The sequence below is a fragment of the Rhinoderma darwinii genome, chromosome 8 (genome assembly GCF_050947455.1).
Source record: "Rhinoderma darwinii isolate aRhiDar2 chromosome 8, aRhiDar2.hap1, whole genome shotgun sequence".
NCBI classification, from domain to species: domain Eukaryota; kingdom Metazoa; phylum Chordata; class Amphibia; order Anura; family Rhinodermatidae; genus Rhinoderma; species Rhinoderma darwinii.
The window spans coordinates 19,179,408-19,205,966 of record NC_134694.1 but is presented as its reverse complement, the minus strand read 5'-3'; the positions used below and the strand labels follow the sequence as shown (position 1 = coordinate 19,205,966).

At 44.7% G+C, this 26,559-nt stretch overlaps 1 protein-coding gene across 10 annotated transcripts in view; it reads left to right on the top strand.

Annotated features, from left to right (window-relative positions):
• Nucleotides 1-24,284, top strand: part of TEX28 (testis expressed 28) — a 210,802-nt gene extending 186,518 nt beyond the window's left edge. For 6 of the 10 annotated variants that reach the window (XM_075835443.1, XM_075835439.1, XM_075835437.1 and 3 more), the window contains 7 exons: nucleotides 13,263-13,457; nucleotides 16,256-16,410; nucleotides 17,009-17,501; nucleotides 18,568-18,624; nucleotides 19,582-20,339; nucleotides 22,741-22,876; nucleotides 23,690-24,284. In XM_075835443.1, the coding sequence (XP_075691558.1) occupies nucleotides 17,073-17,501; nucleotides 18,568-18,624; nucleotides 19,582-20,339; nucleotides 22,741-22,876; nucleotides 23,690-24,145 (1,836 nt within the window). In that variant the 5' untranslated portion in view covers nucleotides 13,263-13,457; nucleotides 16,256-16,410; nucleotides 17,009-17,072 and the 3' untranslated portion in view covers nucleotides 24,146-24,284. The remainder of the gene's footprint in view (nucleotides 1-13,262; nucleotides 13,458-16,255; nucleotides 16,411-17,008; nucleotides 17,502-18,567; nucleotides 18,625-19,581; nucleotides 20,340-22,740; nucleotides 22,877-23,689) is intronic. The other 4 variants (XM_075835447.1, XM_075835446.1, XM_075835440.1 and 1 more) reach the window with 4 other exon arrangements.
• Nucleotides 24,285-26,559: the final 2,275 nt, after the last annotated feature.

The following is a 26,559-nucleotide window of genomic DNA, read 5'->3' as shown; positions in this document are numbered from 1 at the left end:
ATGTGGACTTTTTTACCTAATAGAGAAATGTCTTCCCCTTGTGTGCTAATCCAAATAGACACAGAGGTGTGATGATAAGATACTCTGTTTTTATATTAATTTACATCTTTACTGTTCACCATTAAAATCTTAAAATACATGCATGGTCTTGGTCACCACTTTCACTCTACATTGAAATCAGTGGGAGTTACAAAAACCAATTAGGGTATGTTCACACGGCTTATTTTCTGCAGGTTTTTGGGCGTAAACTGACGAAAAACGGCCAAAACATCGGAAGCAGAATGCCTCCAAACATCTGCCCATTGATTTCAATGGGAAAAACGGCGTTCTGTACCAACAGGTCGTTTTTTTACGCGGCTGTTTTGAAAAAGGGCAGAGTAAAGAAACTGCCGCGAAAAAGAAGTGCAGGTCACTTCTTGGGACGTTTTTGGAGCCGTTTTTCATAGACTCTATTGAAAACAGCTCCAAAAACGGCCGTGAAAAACGCTTAAAAAAACGACTGAAAATCAAGAGCTGTTTTCCCTTGAAAACAGCTCCATATTTTCAGACGTTTTGGAGTTTGCGTGTGAACATACCCTTAGGCCTTATTCACACGAACATGTTAAACGTCCGTGGGACGGCCGTTGAAACAGCGGCCGTCCCACGGGCCTATGTAATTCAATGTGGCCGTTCACACAGCCGTTGTTTCAGTGGACCGTGTGAAGGGTCCGTGCGAAAATAGGACATGTCCTATCTATTCACGCATCACGCATCCCTCCATAGACTCTCAACTATGGTGGATGCGTGACATCGCATCCCGCAGCACTGAGCACGGATTCACCACCAAGATGCGCAGCGCTCGTGTGAATCAGGCCTTAGTTATTCATCTGGTGAACTTCTGCTTTCTTCCACAAATAGCGCCATCCTTGTCCATGGGCTATGTCTGGTATAGCAGCTCATCCCCATTAACTTGAATGTATTTTAAGAATGCACCAGAATACAGGGCATTACCACCGTAAGGGCTTATTTACACGAACGTGATATACGTCCGTGCAACGCGCGTGATTTTCACGCGTGTCGTACGGACCTATGTTAGTCTATAGGGCCGTGCAGACAGTCCGTGATTTTTGTGCAACATGAGTCCGTTGCGTAAAACTCACGACATGTCCAATATTTCTGCGTTGTTCGCGCATCACGCACCCATTGAAGTCAATGGGTGCGTGAAAATCACGCATGCCACACGGAAGCACTTCCGTGGGACGAGCGTGATTCGCGCAACAGCTGTCAAACTATGAATGTAAACAGAAAAGCACCACGGAGCTGTTAAGTGCCTTTTGCGCACGTAAAACGCTGCGTTTTTTGCGTGCGCAAAACGCACACGCTCGTGTAAATCCGCCCTAAGAATTGTGGTAAAAGAATTCGATTCCCTCGCTGTTTAATTGCAGCTGTTGACACACGCCATGTATTTCTTTAAGAAGGATATGAATGATATGTGCGCTTTATGAGTTCAGCTGCTGGCAATCTGTATTTCTTCTTCCTCAGCAATAGTTGGAAAGGTGACGGACAACATGTATATAACATTCCATACAGAATGTGTGTATATTTATTATATTTAGTATGCTGTTCAGAGTTCAGTGTTTTAATGTTTTGACATCTATGCAACTTTCCCTTAATGCTAAAGAGGGCACATGTTGAAAACAATACAGGGGTGCACCTAGGAAGCGTTTCCTAGTACCTAGAAACCCTCCTCTGAGCCATTCAGGAGAAATCAAGTTCAATGCTAAAATTGGTTTTAGGGGGAGCCCACTGCATACAGTTTAATCATTGAGTTCATGTAGCAGTCGCGGACCTCCGCCTTCACTTACCCCTCGACGGGCGCCACCGCAGACCTCTGCCTTCTCACCGGCATCACCCTCCCAAGAGACGCCTGCACACGCGGCCGCTCTGCTCTGAAGTGTCTTCTAGGATGCGCGCGCACTCATTCCCGACCTTAAAGGGCCAGCACACACACATGCAAACTATTAACAATTATCTCCAGTCCACCCTGGACTATAAAAAGGGCTCTGCCCTTTCACTTCTTGCCTGAGCGTTGTTGTATATTCCTATTTTAGTCTTAGCAAATGGTCCCTTAGTGTTAACCTGTTCCCAGTGTTCCCGTATCCTGCTTCCTGTATCCCATGTTGTGTGGGTTCCTGTGTCTTATCCAGTGTTGGTATGGTGTCCGTATGGTGTCATCTGCCACACCTGCTGTAATATACCACATCTGGTATCACCTGCCACGTCTGGCATCATCTGCCACATCAAGTTCCATCCGTGCCAAAGCCTCTGCTACTGTCTGGAATCTTATAAGTACACTTGCACTAAGGACTTTGCATAGACTCTATAGACTGTTGTTTGGCCAGCTGCTACTCCGCTACGGCAGTGCGGCCTACTGGGTCCACATACCCACAGATCATGACCGTTCAATAGGAGCTGTATAAATTTTTTGTTATGAGCTCCCTCCAGTGGTGGCTGCAGGCGGCAGTAAAAATGTTATCATCTTAAGGCTCTGTTCACACTGTGTCACCCATAGACTATTATGGTATCCATTTAACGGATACATCATGTGCTCTCATCACCTTTTTCATGACGTATCTATTAAACGGATACCATTATAGTCTATGGATTTATAGCCACTGTTGGGTATCCGTAACATGCTCTGTTTAAGGTGTACATTGGGAATCTCCAGTGACTTACATGGACAGTTACCACTGGAGCTTCCTGGTGTAGCAGGGGGAGTCTGGATAGCCTCTGTTCCCGCACAGTATCTCTGGGATATATAGGTACCTTCTTACCAGTACCCCCCTCCCCAGTCACATATACCTACCCGCATGGAAGCCTGAAGGCAAGAGCTTCAGAGTGACCGGAGTCACCTGCTGCTTTTGATCTCCAGCTCGGGAAGCAACGTCACTGGAACTTCTATGTGGTAGCGCAGGGACATAACTGTCCAGTTACCTCATTTGGGCTAACCCAGGGAAGCTCCTGTGACGTAGCTTCCTAGGACCAAGATAAGCAGCCGAGGAACCCGACTGTTCTGAAGGTCTTACTGTGGCGGGGGATGGTCAGACCGCCGTACGGGGTGGGCATGTATGGGGTATTCTGCAGAGGGGCGGCCTCTGCTGTATCAGGAAGCTCTTGTGATAACTGTCCATATATGGACAGCTACATCACTGGAGCTTGCCAACGTTTACATTTAAAGAGAACCTTTCACCTGCCCATACATGTGCAGCTGAGTGCAGCCTGTAATAGGCAGGGCTGTTATATTTGGCGCCTGATATGTAAATAAGCCCCTGAGCTGTCAATGGGGCGTTTCTAGCTAACTAAATGGCAAGGAGGCGCAATACCTTCGCTCTCACACTCTACAATCAGCTACGGACAGTGTCAGGGCGGCTTGTGTTTTGTTCCCTCCCGCGAGAACACACACAGACTGAGAGAGCGCTCTCTGCAGAACCACTAGTCTGCATGTGTTCTCGCGGGAGGGAACAAAACACAAGCCGTCCTGACACTGTCCGTAGCTGATTGGACAGTGTGAGAGCGAAGACATCCCGCCCCCTTGCCATTTAGTTAGATAGTAATGCCCCACTAACAGTTCAGGGGCTTATTTACATATCAGGCGCCAAATATAACGCCACCGATATGTAAATAACGGAGGAAGATGGGAAAATTATTTCAAGTGAGACAGTGTTTGTGAAGTCCTGCCTATTACACGCTGCACTCAGCTGCCACCATTTATTAACCCTATTATATTATTATATAACAATATAATGAGAACAACAACCATATAATCATTCTAATATATAAAAGGCCAACGACTCACTTTTTCTCTGATTGGCTGCAGCGGTCACATGGTGTAACCACTTCAGCCAATCAGTGGGATGTTGAAGCAGACATATTTAGTACAACTGTGACTGCTGAGGCGCGGCTTCTCAGCCTGCCTCTCATCTTCCTGCATGGACTATTCTAAAGGGAACCTGTCACCAGTCTTTTCACCCTCAGATAGGGTGCTGTGGGTTTAGTGGTGAAAATGCTGATGACATGTTCCCTTAATAAACGTGTTGTTTTAGTGAGCAGATTTATCCAAACTGTCTAAAAAGTAAACTGTTTGTTGCCCATAACAACCAATCACAGCACAGCTTTAATTTTACCAGAGCAGTTTAATTACAGGAAAGCGGAGCTCTGATTGGTTGCAATGGGCATGATAACCTCACCTAGTGACAGACAGCAATCTAATACAAGTCCATACACGCAGTGAATGAGCTGTTCAATAATAACAATAATTCCACCATTATTCCTATTCAGTTAGCGTTGTGTAACTTTGTTAACTGAATGCCAAAGGTTACATGGTGTGTGTGGGGGGGGGGGGGGGACGCACTGCAGAGGACAACATCACTTTACCTCTATAAATAATGCCATGTCCAAAAAAGCAGTTAACAGCAGAAGAGCAAATTGATGCTAAATGCCGCAAAGCCAATTATGAAAGAACAAGGTGGCAAAAATGAACTGTAGATGAAAGAAATGCTGAGCTTCGTCATAATAAAAAGTGTCACCACAACAAATTGAAGCTGAATCTCAGCGCATGCGTAATGTGAATATTGCAGAAGCACAAAACATGGCCCCCAAAACATGGCATGCCTCAGAAATCGAAAGGCACAAAGACAACTCAGGAACAGACAACAAGAACGGTCTGAAGAAACTATTCGAAGGCGTCGTAACCGCAATAATAGAGATGATAGAGCTCTCTGAGCTAGACAAAATGCTGCACGCTATATAATTAGGCCTTAAACAACATACATGATGAAAATGCTGACGCAAGACATTCATGTGGCACTCAACAAAATTTGTCAATTTTGTATTGCTAAACTTTTTCCAGGAGAAAGACCATCCGATAGAAAGTTTTCTAAATGTTGCTCCAAAGGAGTAGCAAAATTAGATCGCATTCGCATATCCACATTAATTGACCATCTTATGAAATAAAATATCAGCATGGGCATTCTAATAATTTTATTATCAACATACGGTCAATTAATAGCTCCCTTGCGTTTGCATCGATGGGACCACAAATGGCAGCTCCGCTAGGATATGGGCCTTATTGTTTTCGAATAAATAAATCAATATATCATCATGTAGGAGCATTGCGTTCCCATAATGGCGAGCAGCGCAAATATGCTGAATTGTATGTGCTTGATCCTGATGAAGCTGCAGCCCAAGGAATACAAATGCCAGAAAATAGTGGTTGCAATGAAGATCTATTGCAAACCTTAAGTACTGTACATCCATGAAAATAATCTATTTGCAGAGGCATGTATAATGTTCTAGAAGGTTGAGCAAGAGAGTATTAAAGATGCTCAAATATACTAATATATAAAAGGCCAGCCGTGTTTCCAACGACTCCACCACTCAATAGCCATCTTCCCCCTCTACTCCTCCGCTGCAGGAAGGGGCGTATTGACCAGTGGACTCTCCCAGCGTGGGTGTAGAGTGGGTTACGTTGCGCCAGTAGAAGGATATTGAGATGGAGGTTTTACTATCTGGAGGTCAGTGTGTGGTTACAGTCAGTATAATCAATATGGAGGGAGCAAAAAATAATATAAAACCATTAAAAAAAAATTATGAAGCAACATTCAGAAGGGTTCCACGTCTCCTGCCCTGTGAGGATTATCATCCTACAAATGCTTCCGCATGTTGTATTTTAATTTTTCATGAAAAATGAAAGAACTGACCAACAAGAGTTTTCTAGAGCCCATTGTAGTTTTTAAAAAATGGGCATACAGGGGGTAGAGTGGTGACTCACAGGGGACAGTGATGGCATACAGGCAACAGAGTGGTGGCATACACAGGGGACAGTGATGGCATACAGTGGACAGTGATGGCATACAGGGGGTGGAGTGGTGACTCACTGGGAACAGTGATGGCATACAGGCAACAGAGTGGTGGCATACACAGGGAACAGCGATGGCATACAGGCAACAGAGTGGTGGCATACACAGGGGACAGTGATGGCATACAGGGCAGTGGCGTAACTACCGCCGTAGCAGCAGTAGCGGCTGCTACGGGGCCCGCGGCATGAGGGGGCCCGTGTCGCCCGCCGGCACGGGCCCCCACCATGGCGGGAGGCTCCGCTAGCAGCCGCTATGGCTGCTACAGCGGGACGCCACTGAACACTACGGCAGAGCAGGGAGGTATCTCCCCGCTCTGCCATTAACTGGTTTCCGACCGCTGGCTGTTATTTTTACGGCCAGCGGTCAGGGTCCTTAAAACCCGAGCCATAGACTTTCTACGGCTCGGGTTTTAACTTGCTGCCCGCGCGATCAGGCAGCTCAATGTCGGGTCTCCGGCTGTCAGTGACTGCCGGGGACCCTGAGGAGAGGATAGAAGCAGCTTTCACTGCTTCTGTCTTCTCTGATCACTTGTACACAGCGCTGAATGCGCGCTGTGTACAGGAATAGAGACAGCAGCAGCGGCGCTGTCTCTATTCCTCCCGGTGATCATGTGACTGGTCACATGATCGCCGGGTGCCGTTAGTGGCAGACTGTTGCTGGGTCTTACTAGACCCAGCACAGCCCAGTTAGTGACAATCGTCACTATGAGAGGGCTGATTTCCCCTGTAACTGGGGCTGCTGTGCAGCTCCAGTTACAGTGGAAAAACATGGTGTAAAAGAAAGAAAATATATAAAGTTCCCCAAAGGTCTTCTTTGACCTTTGGGGGACAGACCATAGTAATAAAAAAATAATAAAGTAAAGTGCAAAAAAAATTTAAATAATAAATACACATAAAATACCCACCCCAAAAAAACATGTTCCCCCCGCCAATCATTGTTGTAACGCTAGCGCTGACCCAATTACCCTAATATAGACATGTACTATATAAAAATTTATGGTAAACAATGGCGATCACAAATAAAAGGTCTATTTTAGGGTAAAACTATGTTATTACCAAAAAAAATAAATAGCTGAAACGTAAAAAAGCTTATTTTTTTACTATTATTTTCAAACTTTATGAATAAAAATTCTAAAATAGCAAAAAAGGTGTGTATAAAAACGATAAAAAATGAAACCTGCATTGTCTACGGAAAAAACGTCGCAAAAATCACGTTGTTAGCCCAACAAATAAAAAAGTTAGAGCCATTTAACTAACACGTGCTAAAAATGGCTAAACGGTGTGTAAAGGATCTGCCAGGCACTGCTTCAGGGTTAACTCCCAGAATTAATCAGTCAACACCTGAGTGTACATCCCTGAGACAGACACCAGCTTCCTCCACTCAGGCTGGCAGGCTTAGGAGTGGGAGAGCCTATCGCAACCTGGCCAGACTCAGCTAGCTCCCGCCCTCGGTCTATTTAAGCCTGCTCTTCCTGTCCATCTGTGCTTGTGAATTCTTTCCTTGAGGTTTCCTGGCCCAGCTACAGCTCCTGCTACTTTTTGATCCTGCTCCATACAGACCCTGGCTTACCGACTACTCTTCTGCTTTTCGCTTTGTACCTCGCACTCTCCTGGCTTGACTCGGCTCGTTCACTACTCTGTTGCTCACGGTGTTTCCGCGAGCAACTGCCCATTTCCCTTGCTTGTGTTCCCTTGTTTGTTTGTCGTGTTTGTCATGCACTTACTGAGCGCAGGGACCGCCGCCCAGTTGTACCCCGTCGTCTAGGGCGGGTCGTTGCAAGTAGGCAGGGACAGAGTGGCGGGTAGATTAGGGCTCACTTGTCCGTTTCCCTACCCCCCCCCCCCCCACCATTACACGGTGTCTGGTCCTGAAGGCGCAAAATAGAGCAAAAGACATGTACCCCCCCCCCCTCTCCACAGGACATGTATCCCCTCTCCACAGGATATCCACAGGACATGTATCCCCTCTCCACAGGTTATCCACAGGACATGTATCCCCCTCTCCACAGGACATGTATCCCCCTCTCCACAGGACATGTATCCCCTCTCCACAGGATCTCCACAGGACATGTATCCCCTCTCCACAGGACATGTATCCCCTCTCCACAGGACATGTATCCCCTCTCCACAGGATCTCCACAGGACATGTATCCCCTCTCCACAGGACAGGTATCCCCTCTCCACTGGACATGTATCCCCTCTCCACAGGATCTCCACAGGACATGTATCCCCTCTCCACAGGACATGTATCCCCTCTCCACAGGACATGTATCCCCTCTCCACAGGACATGTATCCCCCTCTCCACAGGACATGTATCCCCCTCTCCACAGGACATGTATCCCCCTCTCCACAGGACATGTATCCCCCTCTCCACAGGACATGTATCCCCCTCTCCACAGGACATGTATCCCCCTCTCCACAGGACATGTATCCCCTCTCCACAGGACATGTATCCCCCTCTCCACAGGACATGTATCCCCCTCTCCACAGGACATGTATCCCCTCTCCACAGGATCTCCACAGGACATGTATCCCCTCTCCACAGGATCTCCACAGGACATGTATCCCCTCTCCACAGGACATGTATCCCCTCTCCACAGGATCTCCACAGGACAGGGGATACATGTGTGATCGCTGGCAGGGATAGGGAGAACGGGGGACTGAAAGTCCCCTGAAGTTCTCCATCACAAACCTCAGACTTCCGGGGTCTGTGTCGGCAGCTCCGTAGAAATGAATGGGGCGCCGGTCGTGCTTGTGCGCATGCGTGACCAGCGCTCCTTTCATTTTAATTGAGCTGCGCAGACGCCGGAAGTCAGAGGTTTGTCATGGAGAAGTTCAGGAGACTTTCAGTCCCCCGTTCTCCCTATCGCTGCCAGCGATCACACATGTATCCCCTATCCTGTGGAGATCCTGTGGAGAGGGGATACATGTATTTTGTAGGACACACTGTAGGTCGCATTTTTTTGGGAGGGGGGACGCTGTATGGCGTTCCCTACAGGGGGGGGAACGCTGTATGGCGTTCCCTACAGGGGGGGGTGGCTGTATGGCGTTTCCTACAGGGGGGAGCTGTATGGCGTTCCCTACAGGGGGGGGGGGGGCTGTATGGCGTTCCCTACAGGGGGGGCTGTATGGCGTTCTCTACAGGGGGGGGCTGTATGGCGTTCTCTACAGGGGGGGCTGTATGCCGTTCTCTGCAGGGGGGCTGTATGGCATTATCTACAGGGGGGCTGTATGGCGTTATCTACAGGGGGGCTGTATGGCGTTCTCTACAGGGGGATGTATGGCGTTCTCTACAGGGGGATGTATGGCGCTATCTACAGAGTGGCGGCTGTATGACGTTATCTACAGGGGGGGGCTGTAAAAAAGGCACTATCTACAAGGGGGGGGTTGTGTGACACCCAGGGGAGGGGGGGGGGCCCCAGTCAAAAGTTTGCTATGGGGCCCAGTCTTTCCTAGTTACGCCCCTGATACAGGGGACAGTGACGGCATACAGGGGGTGGAGTGGTGACTCACAGGGAACAGTGATGGCATACAGGCAACAGAGTGGTGGCATACACAGGGAACAGTGACGGCATACAGGCAATAGAGTGGTGGCATACACAGGGAACAGTGATGGCATACAGGCAACAGAGTGGTGGCATACACAGGGGACAGTGATGGCATACACAGGGAACAGTGATGGCATACACAGGGAACAGTGATGGCATACACAGGGAACAGTGATGGCATAAAGGCAACAGAGTGGTGGCATACACAGGGGACAGTGATGGCATACAGGTGACAGTGATGGCATACAGGGGGTAGAGTGGTAACTCACAGAGGACAGTGATGGCATACAGGCAACAGTGGTGGCATACACAGGGGACAGTGATGGCATACAGGGGACAGTGATGGCATACAGGGGGTAGAGTGGTAACTCACAGAGGACAGTGATGGCATACAGGCAACAGTGGTGGCATACACAGGGGACAGTGATGGCATACAGGGGACAGTGATGGCATACAGGGGACAGTGATGGCATACAGGAGGTGGAGTGGTGACTCACAAGGAAAAGTGGTGGCATACACAGGGAACAGTGATGGCATAAAGGCAACAGAGTTGTGGCATACACAGGGGACAGTGGTGGCATACACAGGGGACAGTGATGGCATACAGGGGACAGTAGTGGATTTAGAACTTCCTTTCTTTTCATTATGGCCTAATGTAAGACACTGTGGTTTTTACAATTCCGCACCATGCTGGCACTATTGCTCCATCACTGTATATATTTGGTAGCCGCATTATAGACATCCTATTCCATAACATCCCAAACAAGATTGAGATCCACAAAATCAATCAAACATCAATCAAATTAAGCCAGGGAGATCTGGTGGAACGGTAGGTAATAAACTGCTTACTAAATGAATAAACATCAGGTAAAGACAACGAATAATAACCACAGCTGGAACTGAACTGTAACATATTATATTACCTCTGGACATGTTCATGGAGCCTGCATGGCAGCACAAGGCTTCCCTACGATTCTGTAGTATGGACCCAAGGCTCTGTGTGTGCTGCCATATTGTACCATATTATGGACATATTGCGATCACGGGCTTGATCCAACCACAGCAACATTGGCATGGAGTTTCTATGCTCTCCCCATGTTCGTTGGGTAAATAGGCCTTAGGGAGCATGTGAGAACTGGAGATAGAAATCTCGGTGGTGATCTCTGTAGGAATGCTATATGATGTTCTGTAGAAATAACAGCTTCTTGCTTGTAATAATAATAATTTTATATATATATTTATTGTGAGACAGTGATAGATAAAGTCATTGAGGGAAGGTACATTTCCCCTAGAGTCCTGTTGTATGTGTCTTAAGGACCTTTAACACCGGCCAATAATCGCAGGTGCAGCAAGCGCCGATCAACGAGTCCTCGTTGATCAGCGCTCGTTTGCTCCTGTCACACGGAGCTATGGATGGGGACGAGTGGTTGTTACTCCGATTTCTTGTCCTCATACATTATCATCATGTCAGCAGTGCGACTCCCTGTTTACACAACGGGATGTGCTGCCGACAACGATAATATTTAACTTTTTAAAACGATACGACCAGCAGATGATCGAGCTCGTTCATCTGCTGATCGCTGCCCTGTTTACACAGGGCAATTATCGACAATGAGCGTTATATGAACGCTCGTCTGCCCGATAATCGCCCAGTGTAAAAACCCCTTTAGTCTCCAGGGAATGTTTAAAATGGAAAGCTCAGACTTCACAAAGCTGGCTTGTTGGAAAAGAACCTGGAGTCGGGAAGAGTAAGATGGATTCCCAAATCTCCAGTCCATCTTTGTCATTAGGGCTAGACTGCTGGTCAATGAGGTGCACCTGTAGCCTGTGCATAAGAAGGTGCAGACAGAGGGCTGAGGGGCTCACTTATGGGTCTGACTCCTGAGTCTTTGCCTGCTGTCTCTGAGTAAAAACTTGTGTTACAGAGTTTCCAGTGCCTGGTATAGTCAGGGACTGCATTTGTGTAGTTTGTGCTCAACCGAGCAGGTTTCTTTAGTTTGTGCCTGAAATGTAAAAGGCTCATTCTTTCTCATTATAGACGATAAAAATAAAACACAGGCAAACCCTTTTAGACTATATTCGCTGTGTCACTGTCTCTTACTGCTGTGAACTCGCTTGCCTTGCTTTGCTGACACTAAATTTTAGATATATATATATATATATATATATATATCTAACTGAGCACTCCAGTTAGTATTGGTGGAGAAGGTGGGCTTTGTTCACACTGCAATGTTTCAGCCCACTCAATGGGGCCTTTCTCAAGCAAAGGCTCCATAGAGCAAGCTGAAACGTTGCAGGGTGAATAAAGCCCACCTTCTCCACCAATACTAACTGGAGTGCTGCCATTCTTTTATTTTATATGTGGTTTGGGTGCTGGATTGGCATTCATGGGCTTGCGCCCAGGTCATCTTTCTATTAGTCACAGTGCTGCTTTCCTGATAGATAGATAGATAGATAGATAGATAGATAGATTTTTTGCATATATATTTTACAAGAGGGAGTTTGAATGGAGCAGCGGTCACACATGTGCGCTGCCGCTCCATTCGATGTCTTTGCGGCCGACAGCCAAGAACCGCTCTTCTGTTTCTGTCATTCCCATAGACCTTGCATGGAATGGCACTGCGCATCTGTGACCACTGCTCTATTCAAACTCTGCATGATCACTGAGGTGGATCAGGGGGCTCGGGACCCCTGTTCTAGTGATCGGTGGGGGTCCCAGCGGTGGGACCCCTGGCGATCATACATTTATGCCTATCCTGTGGATAAGTAATTATGTTTTTAATGGGATAACCCCTTTAAGCTTTATTTATTTGTGACATTTATCACCCCTATATTCCCAATAAAATACATGCCCTAACACTGATCATAGGATCATTTCCCGATTGTAAGTGTGACTTCAGTAAAATAATCAATGGCATGAGAAGATTAAGGTGAACGTCACAGCCGATTTTTATACGAGTGTATTATGGCTATGTGCAGAGCAGTATATCTGTGCCAAGGACGAGATTGGATCCCATTCTGTAAGATCAAAAAAGCCTGGCCATAGCTGCGTACAGCTTGGCCGATGTCCTAATAACCTTTATTATAATTAAGAAGATACGCTACCTTATATATCCTGGTGGTCGCTGTCTGTGCTCGTCTTGTATAAAGGATCCTTCTCTTCTCGTTCGCTGTTCTGCAGTAAACCTACTCTCTAGCTGAATGCTCTATAATAGACCAGCTGAGCACTGAAAAGGATAATTTTATTCAGACTTGAAATGCATGATGGGAGGGGAATAATCATTATAGATCGCATCATCCGTCATTCATTCTTTATCCAACCACTGAAGCGTCCAATGAATAACTGGTCTCCTCTTGACATGTGCACACAGAACATTTAATATGATATCAATAGAAATGTAGGCTTTTTTTTTTTTCTAAAAACCGGTTTTAGAAGCATTATTAAATTCCTTTTAATCTTTAATCCGAGCGGTCCAGCAAAAATCCAAAAGTAGCTTTGAAATTGACAGAATTTTTAAAGGGGCTTACTGAGATTAGAAAAATTGGTCTGCTTCTTTTTACAGAAATAGTGCCATTGTTGCCCATGGCCTGTCTGGTATTGCAGGAGAATGGAATTAGGTGAATGGGGTTAAGGTGCCATACCAGACACTGCCTATGGTCAAGAGTGGCGCTGTTTGTGGGGGAAAAAAGCAGAACCTGTTCTTTAATCTCAGACAGCCCCTCTAAATTCTTTAGTAATAGTAAAGACCATAGTGGGTAATTTGGATCCATAACACCGCGCCCATAACATGCTATGTGCTTATACTTTACCTTCTAGGGGAGAATACATTTCTTTAGGAGGCACCAGATGGCATATATGGACCCGTAGGAACCCGATGTACAGTGTCCGGTCATGTTGTATGCCTGGATCCTTACTTCAATGGAATGCTGAGTTGAAAACATCTGTTCTTTCTCCCAAATTTAAATTATTTGGGTATTGGAATTTACAAATGGATTAGCACTGAGCAAATGAGTGAGTTTCGGTCCTACAAAGCAATAACCCTGCGCAACATCTAATATGCAAAACCCCTATAATGCAATATATAATTTTGTGGGGAAGGTTTCAGCCTCTTTATGTAAGCAAGAATGTTTCATTTCAGTAAGGCCTGATTTACACGAGCGTGTGCGTTTTGCGCGCGCAAAAAACGCTGCGTTTTGCGTGCGCAAAAGGCAATTGACAGCTCCGTGTGTCATCCGTGTATGATGCGCGGCTGCGTGATTTTCGCGCAGCCGCCATCATAGAGATGAGGCTAGTCGACGCCCGTCACTGTCCAAGGTGCTGAAAGAGCTAACTGATCGGCAGTAACTATTTCAGCACCCTCGACAGTGAATGCCGATCACAATATACACCAACCTGTGAATAAAAAAAGACTTTCAAACTTACCATGAACTGTCTGCTTCCTCCAGTCCGGTCTCCCGGCCGTTGCCTTGGTGACGTGTCCCTCTCTTGTCATCCGGCCCCACCTCCCAGGATGACGCGGCAGTCCATGAGACCGCTGCAGCCTGTGATTGGCTGCAGCCTGTGCTTGGCCTGTGATTGGCTGCAGCTGTCACTTGGACTTAATTGTCATCCCGGGAGGTCGGACTGGAGGAAGAAGCCGGGACTTATCGGTAAGTCCGAACTTCTGTTTTTTTTTACACGTATATGTATATTGTGATCGAAAGTCACTGTCCATGGTGCTGAAACAGTTTAAAGAGGCTCTGTCACCAGATTTTGCAACCCCTATCTGCTATTGCAGCAGATAGGCGCTGCAATGTAGATTACAGTAACGTTTTTATTTTTAAAAAACGAGCATTTTTGGCCAAGTTATGACCATTTTCGTATTTATGCAAATGAGGCTTGCAAAAGTACAACTGGGCGTGTTGAAAAGTAAAAGTACAACTGGGCGTGTATTATGTGTGTACATCGGGGCGTGTTTACTACTTTTACTAGCTGGGCGTTGTGTATAGAAGTATCATCCACTTCTCTTCAGAACGCCCAGCTTCTGGCAGTGCAGATCTGTGACGTCACTCACAGGTCCTGCATCGTGTCGGCACCAGAGGCTACAGTTGATTCTGCAGCAGCATCAGCATTTGCAGGTAAGTAGCTACATCGACTTACCTGCTAACGCCGATGCTGCTGCAGAATCATCTGTAGCCTCTGGTGCCGATGTGTCCTCGCTCGTCTGACACGATGCAGGACCTGTGAGTGACGTCACAGCGTGATCTCTGGAGAACACGGCTGTGTCTGCACTGCCAGAAGCTGGGCGTTGTGAAGAGAAGTGGATGATACTTCTCATCAGAACGCCCAGCTAGTAAAAGTAGTAAACACGCCCCGATGTACGCACATAATACACGCCCAGTTGTACTTTTACTTTTCAACACGCCCAGTTGTACTTTTGCAAGCCTCATTTGCATAAATATGAAAATGGTCATAACTTGGCCAAAAATGCTCGTTTTTTAAAAATAAAAACGTTACTGTAATCTACATTGCAGCGCCTATCTGCTGCAATAGCAGACAGGGGTTGCAAAATCTGGTGACAGAGCCTCTTTAAGTCTTTCAGCACCGTGGGCAGTGACTGTCTCCTGACGTCGCGTACCGGAACATTTTTTGCCGGGTTCGGTCAAAACGAGTTCGGCCGAACCCGGTGAAGTTCGGTGCGCTCATCTCTAATTTGACACTCCGTTTGGATGTTTGTAAACAGAAAAGCACGTTGTGCTTTTCTGTTTACATTCATCCTTTTGACAGCTCTTGCGCGAATCACGCAGTTCGCACGGAAGTGCTTCCGTGCGGCATGCGTGGTTTTCACGCACCCATTGACTTCAATGGGTGCGTGATGCGTGAAAAACGCACGATTATAGAACATGTCGTGAGTTTTACGCAACGCACTCACGCTGCGCAAAATTCACGCATCGTCTAAACTGCCCCATAGAGTAATATAGGTGCGTACGACACGCGTGAAAAGCACGCGCGTCGCACGCGCGTATATTACGCTCTTGTAAATGAGGCCTAACAGCAAGCAGAGATCTTGAAATGGTAAGGCATTGAAGCACAAGGTATTTAGCAAGTTGCAGAATGTTTTATTATACATTGGTTAACCTTTATTTATATTAAACAGGAAAATCTGAACATAATGTGAACATAAATTCTTAAAATCCCTATTCACATCTATGAAAAAAAAAAAATTGACGCAGATATTCTGATGTAAAATGTAAAATCACATCTATGGAAAAAAATAATTGACGTAAATGCAGAATAAAAAAGACTCATAATATAGCCGCATTTTTGCGCGCCTATTATGGCGGCAAATCCTGGCCCGACCTCACGAATCTCTGATCCTGCTCGTTCGAGTCATTAGATTCGTGGTCGGGTTGTGATTTGTGGACGTAATCCAGGTGCAAAATGCTCCCATATAACCCTTGTGTGGAACCAGCCTTACACAGGTAGGGCAAAGGTGGTGCTTTAGTACAAACGGTTGTCTTAACAAGACAACCACTTCTCAGATTGAAGCTGGCGTGACAGGTCGGGTTTAAGAAATCCCCAGCAATCGCTGAGTTAAGCTGCAACCAGCCATACATTGATGGTCTGTCTATATCATTCATGGATAGCCAGGTCTGTCAGAGCAAGAGACACTCAGGGGGGTCCTTAGTAATGGGACATATATGGAAAGGGGTTGAGACAACCCCGTTAATATAATAAATCATTGGTGCTATGTATATAAAGGGGCGAGGGCGAAACAGCAATGTGGAGGTCAACCAAACCAACTTAAGTCACCCAAACTTTCATTTCAGCGGGATATTAGCCACACCCAGTTACGTCTCCATGGTAACTCAGCAGGTTTTTTTTAACTGAAAAATAATACTGGATAAACGGACAACAACCTATGGCCGACCGTACATATAGACATTATTACTGCTGCCCCCAGTGACAAGGTCAGTGTCTGAAGGTGAGGACTCAACAGGGCAAACGCTCTAATAGGGCTTATGGGGGGTCATGTATCAAGAGCGACTTACAACATTTTAGCTTTTGTTGCGATGCTTTATCCATGTTACATTTTTGTGGTTGTTTTCCCCCCTTTAACACCTATGGGAAAAGTTCCACATCAGAAAACTGCATGTAAAATCTGCTTAATTTGAAGTCGTTTTTTCTCAAATCTTTTTTGGTGGTACTCTATCCACCCCCCCCCCCCCCCCCCAATCATACTCTGAGGCCCCACTGAACTGATATTAATAGGAGCAGCCATAATACGAGCTATAATATGAGGACATCTCTATGCCAAAACTTAGAGTGACTTCAGACTACATACAGGACTTGTTTGTCTGTAGCCATGGAAACATAAGTTTGCATAGGAGCTGTTTACACAAAACGGTAGAATATTTTTAATCAAGCCTATTTGCAAAGTTGTCTTATTATTATTTATTTTTCTAGATGCATTGGGGCAGTAAGAAATTTGTTGCAAAGGTTTACATACCCCATGGTTAGGTTGGTCGTATGATTTTCAGTATTTATTTGCCTGCTGACACAATCAGTAATTATTTTCACAGACACTTTAACCATCATTATTTATTGTGAACAAGATATTGTAGTTGAAGGTGAAAGATACTCAGAATGCAAAAAAATCGTAAAAGCTGGGACTGCTCATCAAATTTCTTGAAAAATAAAGATCAGACTCAAATGGATATGTCAAGTGTCCATCAGCACCCGAGAAATATGTCTCTACAGGTTTTAGAAACAACAGACCTCATGGTTTCCAATGAGAAGAAAGAGACCAAACATGACCATGACACGGCCAATGGTGAAAACTATGAAGACAGAACATCTGAGACAATCAACCTCCTTTCAGTCAACCAAGAAGATGATGACCCATCTACTGGCGTCAAGTGGTCTCCACTTAAGGATCACAAGAAAGTGATCCTATACCAGTGGACAGGATTGTCCAAGAAGCCAAACTTTCTCAAAAAAATGGCAAAGACCGGCAAAGAAGAGAAGAAGGCTTTTGTATCAAAAGTCAAAAAGTCCAAAATTCATCAAAACAAGGTTAGATCAATCAAACCATTATTTGTCTATCAAAATTGTATGTTGTGAAGTTTTGGTAATTAAAGGAATTGTCCAGTCTTATATAAAGAAAACATCCAAATTACACAGCTTTGTAATATACAGGGTGGGCCATTTATATGGATACACCTAAATAACATGGGAATGGTTGGTGATATTAACTTCCTGTTTGTGGCACATTAGTATATGGGAGGGGGGAAACTTTTCAAGCTGGGTGTTGACCAAGGCGGCCATTTTGAAGTCGGCCATTTTGTATCCAACTTTAGTTTTTTCAATGGGAAGAGGGTCATGTGACACATCAAACTTATCTTCACACACTGATAGCAACACCGCAGAAGAAATGCCTCCCGATCTGACGCCCTTAGACTTTTATCTTTGGGGTCATCTGAAGGCAATTGTCTATGCTGTGAAGATACGAGATGTGCAGCAACTGAAACTACGGATACTGGAAGCCTGTGCTAGCATTTCTTCTGCGGTGTTGCTATCAGTGTGTGAAGAGTGGGAGAAGAGGGTTGCATTGACAATCCAACACAATGGGCAGCACTTTGAACACATTTTATAAGTGGTCAGAAACTTGTAAATAACTCATGAAAGAATAAAGTAACGTTAAAACCAAGCACACCATTGTTTTTCTTGTGAAATTCTCGATAAGTTTGATGTGTCACACGACCCTCTTCCCATTGAAAAAACTAAAGTTGGATACAAAATGGCCGACTTCAAAATGGCCGCCATGGTCAACACCCAGCTTGAAAAGTTTCCCCCCTCCCATATACTAATGTGCCACAAACAGGAAGTTAATATCACCAACCATTCCCATTTTTGTATCCATATAAATGGCCGACCCTGTACTTGTGTTTCCATTTCGCACCCTTTTCAATCTTCTAGCTGTCAGCGAATGGAAACCGATCATAATCTAATTGAAATCTATGCTATCATTTCTTTTCACATGTCCAAAATGATGACCATGATTGGGCTCTGGGTCTAGTAAAAAACTTGCTCAGTGAGCAGTGAATGTGTGAGTCTGACTGTTTTCTTTTTCTATTCAAAGACAGAAGATGCATGCCCTGGAGTCAGCCATGACAAGATGTCTAGACTAAATCATATGGTATGGGTGTATACTACTAAAAGTCTGTAAAAAATAATGTGTTTAATGATCTATTTATTTTTTAAATGTATTATTTTAAATGTTGTATTATTTTAAATGTTGTTTTTTACTTTAAAGTGTAGCTAAATGTTTAACAAACGTCTAACATTTCATAGTGACCTGTCAGAAGTTTTAATTGGTGTGGGTCCGAGCACTGAGACCCCCACCAATCGCTAAAACGAAGCAGCTGAAGAGCTCGTATGAGCGCTCAGCCGCTTCGTTTCTGTTCGGCTTTTTCCGGAAATCAATTTATCGAAGGACGGGCTTAATAGAAAGTCTATGAGCCCGTACTCTGATACATCAGCTTTCCGGAAAAAGCTGAACAGAAACTAATCGGCTTAGCGCTCACACAAGCGCTTCAGCTGCTTCGTTTTAGCAATTGGTGGGGGTTTCAGTGCTCGGAGCCCCACCAATCAAAACTTCTGACATGTCACTATGACATGTCACAAGCTTGTTAAATGTTTAGCTACCCTTTAAAAAAATTTCCATGGGTGCGGCTAAATTGGAGACAAATACTTCCTTCCTTTTGTCTGTATAGACAGTGTAATGAAGTTGTGTGCGTTTTAGGGCATCTACAATAAATGATCGGAATCATATCAATTGGCTAATATAGTCTACAAAAGGAAACTACAGCCCCTCCCTCAGAGACCATAGAAGCTCCATACAGAGCCTTTGCTGTGTGTTCAGTTTTGAGATCCTGCCATATCTATATTAGCAGTCATCTAATTACATTAAATTCCCACCATCTAATGATAATAAGGTGACTCTATCCCAGTCTACACAGCAAAGCTGACAAGTGAGCTTCATAAAACCTGGAAGCATCAGCTTATTTTGACTGCTCTATAGGCCAGTGTGGAAACTGAAATATTTATTTGTAATTCAGATTTTAGTAAAGTATATATTGTCTGCTAATCTTAGATGGAATCCCTTAAGCGTAGAAGCAGCAAAACTGCAGTCAACAAGGCTGCTTCATGCCCAGTAGTAGGAAGTCTACCAGAGAATAGGCAAAGTCAAGAATGGCTGGAGGATGTCTCAGTGAGGTCATACTTCATGCAGAAGACCTTAGATCTGTCTGAGCTATTACACGTGGAGAAGACCAGTCAATTGGAGAACAGAATTGAATACCTGCATTTGTTGCCCAAATCTGACCAGCCTCAGGCTGCTCAAATCCAATTACAATCGGAAAAAGGGAACCACCTGATAGCTGCAGAAGTGGCACATCTGGAACTTTGTCAAAAGAAGCTTTTGGAACTAGAACAAGGTCATCTCAGCAACCCGCTGTCCATGGCTAGTGAAGACCTTGATGGAGAAAATGTAGACCTTCAATCAGCAGATGGTCTCCAAAACCCACTCCTCCTTCCCACCAGTAGTCAAGAGCCTGCGTCAAATGCTTGTGCAGTACATGACATGGCTCCATACTTTTATTATAAAGACCCATCATTAGCATGGATCCCGTCTTCTTCTTTTGTGGAAACCTCTAGCCTAGCAGGAGAAATACCAATAACGCCAAAGGGTTCATTAGACAGGAGGTGTTGCAACATCGAACCTCTCATGAAAGAAATCACTGCAGTGAAATACAAACAGGATTTCTTAGAAAAAGAGTGCCTACAACTGCGAAGTAGATACCTTTCTGACAATAGTATTATTATGGAGCTCCTGCGAGAACAACATCTCAGGTAGGTTGGTTTGATATTAAAAAGGAAACTATAGTTTCCCATGTTAATTCTCACCTGTAGTCATGATGTCTGATGTCACTGCTTTCTCTTGTAGTTTTCGGAATAATTTAAATATTGGATATCAACAATCCAAGAATACACTGGGTGACAACAGCAAATCTCTCCTTGTGTATTCTGCTTTTGTTACTAAATCTCCTCCCGGCTTCTTCCTGTTTCCTGTAGATGATGTAAGGCTATTGCCAGCCAATCATCTCTGCCCCTTCCTACAGTGGGCAGGAGTTTGCACACTGACTGTGACACGCATGCTGCTGCATAAGGCAGTCTGCAGCCTCTCCTGTGCCTTTTCCTTTTGCCTTAGTCCTGCATCTATGGCTCCCCAGCATCCTGATTGCAATTTAGAATAATCCATATAACTAAAACTTCTGACAAATATGATCTGGCTACACCTCCCTATGTGATGTCCAGAAAAGGCATCATGGGACATCTAGTTATTTGGGCTACTGCTGACAGACAGTGATTTGTGGATTATTCTCTTCTTTAAATCATGTGAGAGGTGGCATGGGGGACAATAGAAGAACACTGTTATAATGTGGACTATGTAAGGGGGTGGTGGGTATAGTCTCAAATATCTGAAGTTTCGTTTTTTTAAAGGGGTATTCTATTTTAGACAGCGTTGGCATATCCTATAGATATACTATGGATAGTTAAGTAAGGAAAATCACCTCAATTAAGCTAAGCAAAAGTGAAGGGTCAGATCTCTGTGGTGACTACAAGAATGAGGATAGGAAGATGTCTGAGTGCTTGGTATGGGCACCCAAGACGTTTTGGATGCAGAAGCTGCAGGTGGCTGCATCGTGGTGCATTTTTTGTGTCAAGTTATAGACACTGAAACTGAGTATACCTCTTTGTTAAAACATATAAAAAAAGTTGCGTGTCTGAGGCATGGCTATCTAGTGTTAGCCTAAACTGAACAAAGACATTAGATCATTATTTGCAGATGAGACATTATAGTCAAGTCCAGTGTCAGCATCAGGCAAACCTAGACAGACTCCCCGGGAAACCCATGGAGATCTCAGTAGACGTGCTGTAAGCTTGTCTGTGCACTAAACAGGGGGTCCACTGTGTGTTAGTTCAGGGCTGACATTATTGAAGGGGGTACCACTAGCCCTGATATCCTTGGCACCTAGAGCTTGCAACCTGGATCCCGCAGCTGGTGCCCGAATCTATGGAAAGGCCACTGCACAGAATGCAGCTTTGTTCTCTAGTTTATTGTTTGGGCAATTTATTGATTTTGTACACTGTAAATGTTTTCTTTGGGCACTATATAATATATAAGGGGACGTTAATAGAAGGCGGTGCACAGGGCTCCATCCGCTGGCTCAAAAGCTTACGTACATCTGTAGCCGGCCCTGATTAAGGAGCTATATGCTAACAAACGATAGCCTACGCCTCACTAATAGTTGGCATTATCTGTCATCAATTATCAAATGTTCATGACCAAGTGACATGTGCAGGTTTACACTAACTCCCTTTTTTAGGTTTTCTCGAGAGCTTGTTATAATGCGTTACTTCAAGCAAATGAAACAGCGCCACCTGGTGATATTAAGTGGAAAATATAACTTTTTAAATCATAATGAAAATGATTGCAAAATATTTGAAATAATAATTACGCTTCTTAATTCCATACACCATACATATGATAGCAGACGCTTTTTCTGTAGACGTTTTCACTAATATTCAGTTGTCCTCCGTGTACCTAGGTTGACTGGCTAGCTGATCACAGGGAGACCTCACTACTGAAACCCCCACAAACAGCTCTTATGACCAGGGAAAATGAAGCATTACACCGCATCCATTGAAATCATTGGGTTGTCCGTGTAATGCAAGGACATACGAGGTCCGCCATGTGAACACTCTTAGTTAACCAGCCAGAAGAGCTGCACTTGGGCAGGGTTCACATTGTGCGTTTTTTGCATGCTTCTTTTTGTTTTGGTAGATAAACTCCCATGTCTCTCATGAGAGCTCATCAACCAAAACCAAAAAATGCAGCAAAAATGCAGTGTGAACCCTGCCTTATTAACATAGTTTTTGGGCCGTTTAGTGGGGAAGTAGCATGGGCATCCAAAAGGTGCCCAAATTCAAGACATCTGTCACTGTCTCAGCTCCTCTATAAGTATCTACCGTTTATAATAAATCTATAGATATTCTAGTTACATATTCTGTAATCCACAGTCTGGTTTTATGTTACACGTCTATTGCTGGATATTATTCTCAGTATGTATTTTGTGGGGCACAGATACATATTTAATGTTTTACAGCTTTCTGTGTGATCTTACATTTTAGGTGTATTAGTCAGCCAGAAAACTTTACTAAGATTTATTTCCTATTTGTTCAATATAAGATACAGTCATCTGCTGGTACATATGAACGACCTACGGGAACAACAAAATGCGGAGATAGAAAATATGAAAGAGGTGATACTTTTCATGGAGGAAAAGATGGCTTACCAGTCCTATGAGCGAGCCAGGGACATCTGGGTCAGTGCGCAGCTCCTATTATCTATATTAATACAGCAAACAATGCCAACCAACCATGTGAAACGTATCCGACATCCAACCTACTAATACATACAGACTGAATGACCCACGATATATATTTACTGTATCCAGGGGAACCTTATTATACCCGTGTGACAAGTAGGCAGGCAAGACTACATTTACATGTTCATTGTCTTCATACATACGCAGTGTAAAGCCGAAAATAGGAATTGTATCCGAAACATGTCTATAACCCAATACCCTCGTGTACTAAATATTTTAAAAGAGCAAACAAATGGACACAATCCTGTTTCTTTGGTGTGCCCTAAATAGTGATGCCCTAGTCACTTGTCTAGTTTGCCCATATAGTCAATACAGCCATGCATGTAGTTCATAATGAAATCAATGTCCACAGTTCTGTCAGATCACTCAGTAGGATGCTAGTTATTGATGCCCAGATAATTTGACTGATATAGACAAAGAACATTCAGGCCAATAATCCATGGATCTGGACATTTTCATGTGTAATATGCAATGGAGATCTGGAGAGAAATTGTCACCTAGGCCTCCCCTACACAGCGAAGGCTTGGCACAGACAACACCTATGGTGTGCGCCCTATATGCAACTTGTAGCGAGAGAGATACTCTATTGGCATAGAGGTTGTGCTTTCTTGCACCGTTCTAAACAAAGATATGGGGCACTCAGGGGGTGCAGATATCTAATGTTTATGGCCGTCCTCACTCATCTTGACCTTGTCCTATTCTGATTAGTGGTTATACAGAGCTGTTTGTGTTTCTTATCTCTTTTTACAGGATGAGATGGGATTATTCCAAAGTCGCCTGTCAAAAATTGAGGCTGAGCAAAAGCCGCAGAATAGTCCGGAATCTGTGGATGAAGCCAACAGCAGCCAAATATTCTACAGCAAAGTCATGAACCTCCTGCCAATCATTGTCACCAACACCAGACAAATACTCTACGGCAAAGTCATGATGAAGTGCTTACTTGTCATTGTGACTGTCCTGTTGATATGCCTCTCCGCAGTCTCCTTGTATGCCATCCCCTTGGTTACAACACCACTATACACCATCACCCCACTGATCATAGTGGCCCTTTCACATGGCGTCAGCCACAACTGGGGCACATTGTCAGTTAACCTTCAAAGGTCTTGGGTGGTCACTCATGTCACACTACTTTTTAATAGGATCATAAATGATTATGATTTTATGATGGCAATTCAAGAAGCCTGGGAATTATTTTTGGGGGGCTAAATAAAGCCACTGTCAGATGCAAAACAATGTATTGACACCCCTATAACCTAACTATATATATATACACTACTTTATTCAGGTCTCTCATTCCGTTCTGCTTATCCATATTCTTTATATGTTTTATTAAAGTTTGTTATTGTGCACCATAACGTCTATATGTGGTTTCCTATAGTTCCTGTGCAGGGAACACACAATATCTTCCATGGCATCAGCACTTTCCTTCTCATATCTTAAAGGGCAGATGAGTGGCATAACCCGTGGGTGTAATGGCCGAGGTCACGGACCGCAGCCTCCCCTTACATGCAGACCTCCTTCATGTGGCTGACATCTCCTTCCCCAGAGACGTCAGCGCATCTGGACACTCTGTCCTGCAATGTCCGCGAGGGGGCACGTACTGGTTCCTGACCTTAAAAGGCCAACAGGCGCATATGTAATTAAGTATTTCCCTAGACTATAAAAAGGACCCTGCCCTTCCACTCTTTGCCTGAGCGCTGTTGTAGTTTTCCCATGTTCGTATTGCAAATGGTCCCTTAGTGTTATCCTGCTCCTAGTGTTCCTGTGCCCTGCTACCTGTATCCTGTGCTGTGTTTTGTTCCCGAGCCTGTTTAGTATTGGAGTCGTGTTGTGCCGCCTACAGTTATAGACCACCCCTGGTATCATCCACCACGTCTGGCGCAACCTGCCACGCCTGCTGATATACAACACGTCTGGTGTAATCTGTCATCTCTGGTATCATCCGCCATGTCTGGCGCAACCTGCCACGCCTGCTGGTATACATCACATCTGGTGTCATCTGCCACTCCTGATGCCATCTGCCATGTCTGGCGCAACCTGCCACATCTAGCCCCATCTGTGCCAGAGCCCGTGCCACCATCTAGACTATCTCAGGTACCCTTGTGCTACTAACTTGTATAGACTTTTGCATAGACTGTGACTTGGCCAGCTGCCTCTCCGCTTCGGCGGAGCGGCCTAGTGGGTCCACATACCCCTAGATCGTGACAGTGGGCTAGTTCCCCTTCCCATATTTTATAGTGTTGAAGTTCTTCTGGAGATGGGATTCATACATGGGTTTACACTTCTCAATAGGAAGAGGGTTATCTGTCCTAAGCCGGGTCTGCCGCTCACCATTGCTCCCATAGTTGTCACAAGGGCTGATCCTTTAGCACTTACATAATTTATTATCAACTTACGTGTAACCTGTGTAATCTGCTTTGTCCACTGTGCTAACATGTACTGACAAATGCTTTCAGGACTGATGGTGACGGATTGTGATAAGCCATTTAGTGGGTTCATGGCATCCTGATGATGTTTTTCTGCTGCCAGTTCAGGAGATTAAACAATGCAAAATCATTATATACCGGCTTATACAAGGATCTAAAGTCAACCTGTCACCTGTTTTTGGTGCTATTTTGTATTGTTTCTATGGATAGATCATTGCATAGTGATGTTATAACGACTGATATTTTGTTTGATAAAATACTTATTTTCCCCATATACTGCACATATGCCGATAGAGATCAAGAGCGCAGGCGTTAAAACGTAGTCTCTGAACGTACTAGTTTTCTATGCTCATAGCTATTGATCTTCGTGTGTATGTGTTAGGACTTAACTATAGATTTTTTTAGATTGCGCTTTTTTTAATGAAATAATTGGAACCACGCCCGGATGTGGAGACCAATAGCCGCAGGATAGTACCAGTAATACCCGCAACATCATTCAGCCATTGGTCCTTGCAAGTGAGCCAGGCTTTGTCCTTGTGAGGCTGCCACCACGTGGGTCTGTACCCTTATGTGCTAGATATGTTGTTAATTGGGACTATCCTATTCCTTATGCATAAATGATGTATTCCTGAAGGATAGTCTCATTTGGAGTGAGTCTCACGCACTATAGAGTATTTATGTTCTCATTAACTGCATTTAAGGCCATATAGAATATAGATGATACAATGTCTCCATCTTGCGATCCCAATTAGTTATTTAGTGGACAATATATATCTTAGGTATAAACACAGCAGAAACGGAAGAATTTGATCCAGCGCTGGCACAATGTAAATGCTGCAAACAAAGCAACCTGCATTTATATCCGATCATTATCCATCTGCACTGTCTGGTTCCTGTTGAACTTAAGTTGGGAGTTTCTACCTGGGAGCTGGTTCTGGCACAGGTGGGTGCTAATTTCCTGCTGGTCCAGTGTAGAGACTGGACACAGAAACATATGGGGAAAGCTTTAGGGTATGTTCACACGAGGTCATTACGTCCGTACTGTAATCATGTTTTCAGTACGGGACAGTTGTCCGGCAGCGAGGCAGGGACTCCTAGCGTCGTACATAACTATGATGCTAGGAGCCCGGCTCCCTGCACTGTGCTCGGTCCGGTACTTGCGGCCGAAATACGTCTGTCAATTACGGACGTAAT